This window comes from Phlebotomus papatasi, chromosome 3, assembly GCF_024763615.1.
Source record: "Phlebotomus papatasi isolate M1 chromosome 3, Ppap_2.1, whole genome shotgun sequence".
NCBI classification, from domain to species: Eukaryota; Metazoa; Arthropoda; class Insecta; order Diptera; family Psychodidae; genus Phlebotomus; species Phlebotomus papatasi.
This window is the reverse complement of record NC_077224.1, coordinates 41,935,640-41,947,496: the sequence shown is the minus strand read 5'-3', so window position 1 is coordinate 41,947,496 and position 11,857 is coordinate 41,935,640. Positions and strand designations below refer to the sequence as shown.

Genomic DNA, 11,857 nt, shown 5'->3' with positions numbered 1-11,857 from the left:
AAAAGAAAATGCTTTTCCTACTGAAGAATGTGTCTGATTTTGAAAGAAAACCTTTAAAAAAAGCCTCACATGTCGTCAATCTGCATATTTGCCCTATAATATTGATGCAAAATACAATATTTCCCGAGGATTCTGCAACCAAGGGAGATATTTTGTAATTTCGCTACAGATTCTAACGATTTTCAACGGCGAAAATTGGCGAGAATATGCTCAGTTTGCTCAGTTCGCCATCGTTGTTTTGAGTTTTATAGCTAGGTTAGAAGATCACAGATATTGCAATCAGTTCAAAAATAAATAATTTATGAAACAATTTTTCAGAACTGAAGAATCCAAAAGGGATTTATGCAGAATTTAAGTTCAAATTTCTAGCATCAAAAGTTCTATTTATTGAAAAAAAAATACTCCCTCTGTTCCAAAAAAAGTCTTACGTTTGGGGAAAATTTGGGAATTAAGGAATGGGTTCACGGAATGTTTTTGTTAATAGTAAATCGACAGTTAAATCAGCATTTATCGTAACTTCATTTTTGGAATTTTGAGATATATACATATTTGGAATCAGCGTAATTTTGTTTATTAAACGCATTTCTGAAAAAGAAACTTTTATAAGCCCAATAAAAATTATTTTAAACAAAAATTATCGTAAGTACCCTTAATTAAGAAAAATTTATCAGAATTTGTCGTAACTTCCATTTTTGGGGAAGTTACGACAAATTTCCATACAAAATTTTCAATAATCAGCATTTGCCGTAACTTCTTTTGCTCACTTGCGTAGCTTGTAATTTGCAGCAAAATTGCAATATTTCTCAATAAAACGTTTATAAACTCTTCCAAATATCGAAAGACCGTGCGAATAGTGTAACATGAAATCATCTTAATTTAATATTAGCGATAAAAAAGTGAGAAAAATCCCTACCCATCTGTCATTAATTCAAAACAAGACAAGCAACGTGGCGCACAAAATTTATTCAATAAAACTTATGAAATAAAAACTTTTCGGGACAGGGATAACAGTATTATTAACTAATTTAGTCAAAAAAAGCCGCTTATTATCACTAGAATAATTCAAATTGATATAATGCATTTTAGAAAATTGTCATAACTTCCAGAATCTCCATACATTGGAAGTTACGGTTTTATAAACGATGGAAGTTACGATAAAATATTTTTGTGTTTCTTCTAACATATTTCTCAATATTACAGCTTTTAAATAATTTTATAAAGATTTTCTCGAGTTAACTTACAGTTTATTAGTGCCACTTTCATTATTTTGACTCAAAATTATCGCATTCGGGGCTCATTTTTAAGAAAAATAATATTGAACTGAAAATTTCGTCTCCTGAAAAGCTGTCAAAAGGAAGTTACGACAAATGCTGATTTAACTGACGATATATCTTAAGTATGAACTATTCTCCATCTTCAGTTGTAATATTGTAAATATTGTTGTAGTTGTAAACTCACGACCTCAATATTATATAAAGAAACTGAAGAGGATGGGAAGATAAGGAACTGGTGTCTTGAAGATTAATTTTTTGCACTTTTTTTTCGAAGAGCTCCGGTGGATATGTAACTCTTGAAAATTCTACTGCAATTAACATTATTAAATAGAATTTCTTTTAAACTTTTAGAGTACAAAAGAAGGGATTGATATATAACGATTTTCGGCCAATGAAATAGTTTTTAAGAAGTGAAAACACGGGATTTTGACCTTTGATCTTCTCCTCCTTTATTCCTTGCCAACGTTTCAGAGCTTGATGGTTCCTTCTTCAGGTCTACAATATATACATACATTTAACATAGAATAATATTTAACAATTTCTAAATAATTTTCTAACAAAGGTTTTCTTACATGGAAAAAGAATGGTGGGAAAAGGTAGTCAGGGAAATGGTTCACTACTACTTTTTCACAAATGGACGAAGTGGACATCACGATGGTCAGATTGGGAATGATGGGCTCCATATTTTTAATTCTCACCACAGCTGTAATAAGTCTCCTCTGCTCCTCTATCAGTGTCCCCTCTCATTTTCATTCGTTGTAGGAGCGCTGCATAAGTTGAGCTGATTCCCTGGTAATCCAGTTTTTTGTTCACGTTCTCATATTTTGTTAAGTAGATATGGAGACTCTCTAATATTTCCAGTTTTTTGTTTTGGGGACATTTGTCAATGATCTCCGTTTGATCGAACATAAAATGATGTCCATGTTGTTTTATGTGTGTGACTAGTGCAGTGACGTTATGTTCCTGATTCAGCATTGCATGCATGTGCATGGTGTCTTGTGCTCCTTTTGTGTTCTGATACTCGATCCTTAAGACGTTGAATATTCTTCCCACATTCACACGGTATAGAATACCACTCCGCTTTCCATCCATCATGGATCAATGTTTTGTTTTGTATTCGAAAGCATTTTTGATATGTTGTTGGAACTTTTGAATGCTATTTTTATAATTTATTTTAAATAAATTATGGTCTTTGATTTCCGGTTGCCATTTGAATGTACAAATCCAAATTATCGTATAACCTCTTCTCTCAAGTAGGCATGATCATTCTGTTTGTTGCCGTATTGTTCAATTGTAAAAAATTCTCATTAAACAAAACGGGGTTTGGCAATTGGCTTTCAATGGCAAAGCGAAGCTACTCATTCGTTCTATCGATTATTGATTAAAAATAACTTACAAAATGAATTTTCGCAAATGCTTTCGTGGCTCTGCTGTATTGCCAAAAAATGAACTATCATTTTGCAAAATATGAGGGTGCTGCGATTGGTGTACTAGGAAGGTTACAGCGACCCGAATTGCTTACACTTCATTTGGGCCACCCTGTAGCTAGAGTGAATACCTTACTATTGTTATTAGGGGAGACTGGGGAAAAATTTGTCAAAACGAAAATTTCAATATTCACTATTTTCTAAAATTAAAGAGACTGAGGCTTGAAATTTTTATTATAGATGGCCTTCATGAACCTTCTTAAACTTACAAAGCTTCAAGGGATTCGAGAAGGTTTATGTAAAATAAAAAATAATGAAATTTTGAGCCCTATTTTTGGAATATTTGGCTTACAGGAAATATCAATACTTATTAGCTCAATTTAAACACATTTCTCGTTAAGATAGAGAAAAAGAGAGAAATTATCTTCGACAAAGTTGTAGAGGAATAAATTTCCTATAAAAATATGTCTATTTGAAATTTTTAACATTTGCGAGAGTAAAACGTCACAAATTATCCGAAGACTGACAAAATTTTCCCCAGCAATTTTGAGAATCTCCACAAAATCGACTTTTAGAAAATGATTCGAAAATAACATTTCTTTCGAGATAGAGGAAAATAATTTTCTGCAATGTTGTAGAGCAGTAAATTTCCTATAAAAATATGCTCATTATAAAACGTTTAAGTTATCTCAGAGCTCGTGAAAGAATTAAATATGCGTTTTGACAAGTGTGCCCCAGTCTCCTCTATTATTATTGTATTAAAAAAAACACGATAGGCTCAATATATTACATGGGATTGAACAATTACTAGAGAATAATCAATATTGTTTATTTATTAAAAAACTATTTCCTATTATTTAAAAGTTTTTTATTTGCAAAGGTATCAACTAAAGCTAAAGCTATTATTATTAGCATATTTTTTTAAATAATACTTCAACAATATTTTGCTTGTTTTAAATATTTTAAATAACGCGAAAAAGATTTGTTATTTTGAATTTTGTTCAACTTTTCCTCAGATTGCTTGAAGGGCAGGCATAAGAATCATTCTTATTAGAAATCTCGAAAGCCTTATTGGAATCTTTTCTTCAATGACAAAAAAAGGCGCAGTGAGAGTGTAAACAAAACGCGATTTGATAGAAATTTTCCAACTTCGTAGAAACGAGCAAGGAGAGTTTTTGTAAGTTCAGAAAAGGATTGTGGGCAGCAGCTGAACGACCAAAGATGTCAAATCTACTGAATTTCAATTCAACTGACCAGGTAATCAATCAATTGCGCATTCAACTTTGACACCCCTCCAATTGCAATTTATCAACAAATTGCATATCCAATTATCGATTTTTTTTGCTTTTCTTCGCATTTCCAGGTACAGAAGAAGGAGCTGAATAAACTGAAGCATGACCTCGAGGATTGGAGGGAGGCTATTCTGCATGCCAGCAGGATTCTCACCTGGGAGAAGGCTTTCTATCCAGCCATAATTTTTGCTGCAGTGACAGTGCAATACCTCTTTATCTGGTACACTGACCTCTCCGAACTCACCCTCTTCTCCCTCACGCTCCTGCTGATCGCCCTCCTGGATTACCTCTATCCCATTGTGGGCAAATTTGTTTTCAAGCCCGAGAAGTGGACGGGTGTTCAGGAGAAGGAATTCGAGGGCATCTGCGTGAACATTTACAATACCAAGCAATGCTTCTATCGCTTTGCCATTTCCATGATTGAAGCCAAGGAGAAGAAGTCCACTCTGGTGAGTAATTTATTAGTTTTTCCATTTCATTGAATTTCTCCAGCGGAAAATCAATATTGGCAGCTATTATAATTTCCGGGCGGGGGGAATACTTAATTGCATTATAATAAATTTGTTTGACGAATCTCATTTTACCGGAGGAATATTCTAAACTTTATCACAACCTCAATAATTTCTCAGCAGTGATTTTCATTTTAACCCTTCAAAGCCGGAAGAGAAATCAGCAAATCAATTGTTGAAAAATGCGTTTCCTGTCTGGTCGGATCACATTTTTTTGAGCAGAATCTTTGGGTTTATTCGATTCAATCATCATTACGAATAATTGAGCCCTAAATTGAACTTCCTCTTTTACTCGACTAACGTATTGAATTTTTCTAATAAACCTCTTTCTCGAAATTAGGGTAAGTATGCCAAATTTCGGCATAGTTGCATATAAGCATCGAAGTCCTAAGTTTGAAATGCAATAATTTTAATTCATATTGATATTTCTTGTTACTTCCTTTTCGGGAAGGTTGTGTGGAACCTTGAAAACTAGTTTATCATCTTTGTTTTCTTTAAACAACTCCCAAAAAATTGAAAAATTAATAATAATATGGACATTGCTTTTGGTAGTATTTCGGCCACTTTGTGTGAAATTTCGACCACCTTTTTTCTGACCACGTTTTGTGACGGAACGGATAGAAAATTTCAAAACGTCAAACGGAACGAGTTTAATATTTAATTTAATACGTTTATATGACTCACAAGCCCTGAGATCATCCGTGAATTTGTCCTAAACACCTGAAGAGTAGCATCTCAAATTTACGCGCAGATTCCCGTAGCAATTTGCACTTCCTGAACTCTTCCAAAGACTTTTTAACATCATCTTTTTCATAGAAGCGATGGTTTTTTTCTCTGGACATTGTAGAATTCAGAAATTGAAAAAGAAAACATAAAATGAATAAGAAATTTAGGAAAGCAAAAGATGTTGCCGGAATATCCAACACTACCTTACCGGAGAGACGCTCACAAAGTATATACTTTTTTACGCGAAATACAGGATCAAGCTGGGTAATTTCACCCGAAATTTAAAGATAGATTCACTATTAACATAAACAGAATCAATCTTTAATGAAAACTAATAAATTTTCATGAAAAACACCGAAGGAAAACCTTTTGTACTTCACCACAAATCACAAGACTGCTAGAGACACAATCGATCTGTCACATTTTTTGTAAGACTCTTTCCACACTGAGTTTTTACAACGCAATTTAAATTGAAATTATACCTAAAATTTACTGGTCTTTGTGTTAATACATCCTAAAATGAATAAATATTTAATATCAAAATGAATTCATTGACTATTCGAAGATAACATACATAATTTTAATTAATTTATTTGCATGGCCGAAATTACACTCAAAGTGGCCGAAATTAGAAGTTGGCCGAAATTTGGCACACTTACCCTATTGTGTTACTGTAGGGGAAAGTGCGCTACCTTCGGATGATTTATGATTCGAACAATTCATTTTTTTCAATATTTTATAAATGAATTTGGCCCATTATAATGTTATATTGTTTATATTTTAATAGCTAGTCAAATGCCTCAAACTTCCAGAAAAAAAGCTATGGGTGAAATCCATAAGGAACATAGAGAAAAAATTGAATTGTCCGAAGCTTAAGTCGACCGAAGGTAGCGCGCTTTCCCCTAATGAGTATATTACGGAAATGAAAATAAAAATATTATTTTAAGTGGATTTTATCTAGTTAGCGTAGTCATAATGATCCACATAGCAAACCATCCAGATTAGCGCACTTTACAGCAATAGGGAAAAGTGCCCATGCTTTGAACGGTCCCAAGCTTTATAATGACTAAATTTTTCATATGTTTCTAAATAAATGCGACTCTGTAATTTATTTTAAAAACAAGACACTTTCCCCTAGTTTTTAAAATATGTATGAGATGGGCCACATTTATTGAAAAACATACGAAAAATTTAGTCATTGTAAAGCTTGGGACCGTGTAAAGCATGGACACTTTCCCCTATTTCTAAAGTATTTTGGAAATGTTTTGAGGGTTTTGAGTGATTTATATATCGTTACAAATCGAATGTAACCCGGTAAACGGTAAAGGATACAAAAATATTTTTGAGGTATAGCAATTAAGTCATGAGTTTGATCATTCCGCAAAGTCTGGGACGCTTTGCCACCCGTTTTTTAATTTAAAATATTTATTAGGAATATGTATCTTTCCAATCCAGTTTTCAATTTTAATCTTAAGAGGCATAAGAATTAAAATGGCCGACGTTTTTGTAGCAGTAGTCCTAGGTTTGATTCTCACTTTAATCCTGTGTCAAGTATCCTGTGTCATCCTGTGTCAAGTCTGAGATTTTAAATTGGAAAAAAAAATTCACACTTAAGTGGGAACGCTTGCGGGAGCCCCGTACCTGACTTTTACTTTTCAAGACAACTTGAGGGGCAGCCCATAACTCCTCTAAGATCGTCTTTAGACTAGAGGTTTAGCTTATACGGGCTTCAGACCTAAGGGCCTTGACAAGCCTGAGGATAAGCCGAGAGACCGCTTAGTGTAATTATACTCGACATAATGGTTAAACTTCATTCCCATCACTTTCCAATAAGTCGTCTCTTGGCTTAAGTCTTAAGTGTGTCTAGGGCATAAGGCTTAACCATATGGCTTTACTTCTCTAATTACTTATATCAGTCAAGATTTTTTTTAGAAAAAATTGATTTAGAATTGGAATATTAAAGTCAAATTACCAATTAGATTTTGAAAAATGAATAAAATCGGTTGGTGTTTAAGGTTTTGAGATCCTCGGGAACTGAACTAAACCTCTAGTCTGAAGACGGTCTTGGTTTCCGAAGGTCTCAAAATCCTAAATAGCAACCAATTTAATTTATTCTTCTGATTCAAATAGATTAATTGCCCTTAGTAGTCCATTTCTAAGGGATAATTTTCCAAAAAATTTCGACTGATAAGAAATTAGAGAAGTTAAGCCTTATGGCTAAGCCTTATACGGGCTTGAGACATCAGACTTAGCCATAAAGCTTAACTGCTCTAGTTTCTTATCAATCACAATTTTTTGGAAAAAAAATAACTTAGAATTGGATTATTAAAGTGATCTATAGATTCTCAAAAAGCAATAAAATTGCTCGGTATTCAGGATTATGAGACCTTTGGGAACTGGGCTAAACTTCTACACTGACTGAGAGAAATCCGAAAAAGTTAAAATAACATTCCGGAAATGTTTATTTTACCCTGCAGTATTGATCCGAAATGTGTGTAAATATTATGCTTTTTAGATGTATTGGGGGTTAAAGTTACCCTTTTTCATGTTAATTTTACCCTTAAAAAGATATAAAATTAACATTAAAAAATGTTGATATATTTTTACACCTAAAAAGTGTTAAAGTTATGAGGAAAAAAAGTTAATCGCACCCCCGTTTTTTTCTCAGTGTAGTCTGAAGCCCATATAATGTGGAAAATCTTCGTAAACCTAAATTTTGAACCTTTTTATACCTAATTTTCAGTTCTTTTTGATCGTGAGTGCAGTACTGCTCGTTCTTGCTTGGATTGGATCCACCATTGACAATTTACTTCTCAGCTACTTAACCACTTTGTTTGTCCTCTACTACCCAGGCCTCTGCAAGATTGGCGTTATTGCCAAAGTTAAGGAGGTTTTAGGTGGAGTTCTTTCTGCAAATGCATCAACAACTTCCACCAAAACTGACTAAATGCAGCATTTAATCAATTTTTAAAGAGAAATATTCCATAGTCCAAGTGTCACAATTATTATTGTCGTAAAAAAAAAATAAAAAAAGAAAATTAATGTAGAACAGATTTCGCATATAAACTCTTTAAAATGGAAAGCGCACACGCGTAAAACTAATAAAACAGAAACTATCCCAAAACGAACCATGAAAACTATCATACAAATTTATACTCTTCAAGAGATTTCATCTACAATAATTGTAACTAAGTTTGAAGAAAAGAAATGAAAGATATTTAGACATAATTAGTTGTATAGGCTTTGTTGTAAATATGATTTTTTTTATATTTAATTTTAATCTGAGAATTAAGAGTCAGTTTGTTTTGAATTAGAAGGCAATATTTGTATGATTACCAATAAGTTTAGTGATTTTTTGTGGCTATTGATAATTATAATTGATATTAATTTACGCAATAGAAGAAAATGAAATCATTGCCATTAATGTATACCAAAATCAACGTTTCTATGTAAGGATTCATCCCCATAAATAAATTAAAAGAAAAATAAACAATCCTCATGTTTCATCACAATTCATTGATGTTTTTTTTGCTTATTGATTAATGTTGCGTACTGAATCAAGTCTGATGCAGCTGTTGCCATTGAATGGAAGCCCTCGTAGCCCAAATTGAAAACCATTTCGTGCTGTTCATGACTGAAAAATGGCCAGATTTCAGTCCCAAAAGAGAATCTCAACCTAAACTTTCTAAAGAAAATTCATCAATTACCTGCAAGTTTGGGTGAGTTTCCGGGGTCCTTTACAGGGAATCCAAGCGGAAACTGGCTGGGAATTGTGAACCATTGTGCCCCTTGTTGCTACAATCAGCGCAGTTACCGGCATCTCATCGCTCCGCCATTCTCTGCTCAGGAACTCACTGAAACTGAGATTTTCCGCAATGTCAGCACAGTCTTCCAGGTTGCTGACGTGCTGGATGTAGTTGGCGTGGAGGAAGGCAATGAAATTGTGCGGTTGCGTCTCGAAATCATCAGAAAGTTGCTCAGGAGCGTGCTTTAACCGGAGATCCTCATTACCTGAGGAAAAATTATTATACAATGGGGTAATTTGGAATCAAGCCTAAATTGGAATTTTGAGATTTTTTTCTCTGTTGCCAACTGACCAAATTTGAATTCAAATATTTTATTGTAAGTTTTCTAGTTTAGTGTTGCCACAACAAATGAAATGTCATATTTTATGAAAAAGATTCCGAGGACAACTGAGATTTAGGCCCTTGACAGACCTGAGGATTAGCCGAGAGACGGCTTAGCGTAATTATATTCGGCATAATGGTTAAACTTCATCTCAATCATTTTCCACTAAGTCGTCTCTCGACTTAAGTCGTAAGTGTGTCTAGGGCATTAGACACACTTACGACTTAAGCCGAGAGCCGACTTAGTGGAAAATGATGGAAATGAAGTCTAACCATTATTTCGAATATAATTACGCTAAGCCGTATCTCGGCTAATCCTCAGGTCTGTCGAGGCTCAAAGAGGGCAAGTTGACTACTCAGGTATGTAAGGTTAGGTTTAGATAAAAAATAGACAATCATGGATGACTCCCTCTTTTCAGATCTTTAATCATTCGTTCACACACTCACACAATCGATCACACGAACCATTTTGATACGGATTATTATTTGAATAAAGAAAATATTTCCGATGAAAGAATTTATCAAGAACATTAATTGTGGCCAGAAGTTGGTGATGTCAGATCTAACTCACCATATTTCCTTTCGCCATTTTGGAACACTCTCAAATTTTATTTTCTCAACAATATAGCCCCTATGGTATCGATCGATCTTAATGTTTAATGTTATAGCTCGGCCTAAGAGCTTTCGATTAAAAAAATTAAGCCCCGACCCTTCTGATCCGTGATATAAGGGGTCACAAATTGAATTTTCAAATAACCATTTCTCCGATTCTAATCTTCAGAATTTCTAAAATTTTGGTGATTTGGTAAGCTCTGATCCTAACTTCCTACGATTTAATCGAAGGTCCTATTGATCGAAAAAATCGATTTTCGAAAATGCGATTTCGAATATTTCGAAAAGTAGACGATACTTTTTCTTTAAATTTTAGTAAAAAATCAGTTATGTGGTAGCTGAGGTCGAGACCTTTCCAACGATGGGCCGCACTCATCCCTCGATGATGCCTGACTTGAGCTATAAGATAAAATATCGTGACCGGACCGTATTTTCGGTGTTTATGAAGCGATTTCGATGAAATTTTAGTATATATTGTATCTGAGAACGATATCTTTCTAATGAAAGGTCCCATCCGTCTCCACACCAATTTAACTGTACCCCGACTTATTCCATTGGACCGGAGTCTATCTCTAATATTTATTAACCGATTTCAATGATTTTTTTCTTTTGTTGGCCTTCCCCACTCAAACCATTTAACCCTCTAACGGGTAAGACCGCCTCCAGGCGGTCATTATATAAATCGCATTTACTGCGATAATATTACTTATTTGAAGTTCAAATATCTAGTGTCCTCAGTTATAGTCATACTAACTACTAAGTAACTACTACTAAGTTTTGAGTAACAGGTCAGAGAAAAAACAACAAAATGTCGTTCGCAACATTTTTCGTTTTCAAGTGCAAAAAAGATTGTTTTAAAGTAATCTAATACGGGCTTCAGACCTAAGGCTTAGCTATCTGGCTTAACTCCTCTAATTCCTTATCAGGCACGATTTTTTAGGAAATTCTTGTTTAGAATTGGATATTAAGGGCAAATGATCCAATAGATTTTAAAAAATCAATAAAATTGCTTGTTATTTAGATTTTTGAGACCTTCGGGAACTGGACTAAACCTCAAGTCTGAAGCTGGCCTAACTGTAGAAAGAATCTTATTTCCTGAAAGATATGTTATTCTAGTTTGTATATTTCGATTGATAAATGTGAAAAAACTAAAAGTAAGAGTTTTAGAAGAAAAAAAGGAAGACCGCCTGTGGGCGGTCTTATCCGTTCAAGGGTAAAATTTTCAAAAATTATCGATTTTTTTATTTGTTTGTTTTGGTTGTTCTGGTAAAATATATTATTATTTTGCAAAATATTAATCATGGAAAACAATTGAGATTACACGAAGACTATCCAGAATGAGTAAAATGGTCGATTTCTTCGAATTAAGCGAAATTGATAAAGAAGCAGACTTCAACAGTGATGATGAATTCCCGAATTCGTCCTTTAATGCCCCAGATCGTGAAACAGAACCAGAAGATGAGCAATGTATTTCAAAGGACTTTCAAATTATACAAGAAGGTGACGTTTTCATAGCTGATCTGTGATCTATTCGGTAAAAATCAGTCTTATTGAAACACTTTGACCTTCATTAACGTCTAATTATAAAAATTATAAACATTTTTTTCCTAAAAATTATCATTTCTTAGATAATCATACAACATTCATCATAAAAAAAACTTTTAATTTCTTCACGAGACTTTCTAGGGCGCTCCTCTAGTTTTAAATGGATTTTGTCCTTATCTATCAATATTTCGCGTTAAAGTAAAGAAAACGCTTTTTTAATACCGACTTTCCTGGGGCGTCCAATTGTTCTAAAGGCTTTCTTGGCACCCATAAAACTCTCAAAAAGCACTTTGCCCTTATATTTTTGCAAGATTTCGTGTTGAAATAAAAAACGACACTAAATTC

The 11,857-nt window shown here is 33.7% G+C and overlaps 2 protein-coding genes across 2 annotated transcripts in view; one reads left to right on the top strand and one right to left on the bottom strand.

Annotated features, from left to right (window-relative positions):
* The first annotated feature begins 3,775 nt into the window (after positions 1 to 3,775).
* LOC129805726 (ADP-ribosylation factor-like protein 6-interacting protein 1) lies at positions 3,776 to 8,740 on the top strand. Its single transcript, XM_055853839.1, has 3 exons — positions 3,776 to 3,958; positions 4,065 to 4,442; positions 7,972 to 8,740. The coding sequence occupies exons 1-3, from the start codon at positions 3,923 to 3,925 to the stop codon at positions 8,173 to 8,175; spliced, it is 618 nt and encodes a 205-aa protein (XP_055709814.1). The 5' UTR covers positions 3,776 to 3,922; the 3' UTR covers positions 8,176 to 8,740.
* Positions 8,209 to 11,857, bottom strand: part of LOC129805707 (cell cycle checkpoint protein RAD17) — a 197,637-nt gene continuing 193,988 nt past the window's right edge. The window contains exons 6-7 of the mRNA XM_055853803.1: positions 8,936 to 9,239; positions 8,209 to 8,862 (exon numbers count right to left, since the gene is read on the bottom strand). Coding sequence (XP_055709778.1) covers positions 8,742 to 8,862; positions 8,936 to 9,239 — 425 coding nt within the window. The 3' untranslated portion in view covers positions 8,209 to 8,741. The remainder of the gene's footprint in view (positions 8,863 to 8,935; positions 9,240 to 11,857) is intronic.

Coding starts and splice junctions, on each gene's coding strand:
- LOC129805726 (XM_055853839.1), top strand. CDS start 3,923: ATGTCAAATCTACTGAATTTCAATTCAACTGACCAG. Junction 3,959..4,064: donor ATTTCAATTCAACTGACCAG/GTAATCAATCAA, acceptor TCGCATTTCCAG/GTACAGAAGAAGGAGCTGAA. Junction 4,443..7,971: donor AGGAGAAGAAGTCCACTCTG/GTGAGTAATTTA, acceptor CCTAATTTTCAG/TTCTTTTTGATCGTGAGTGC.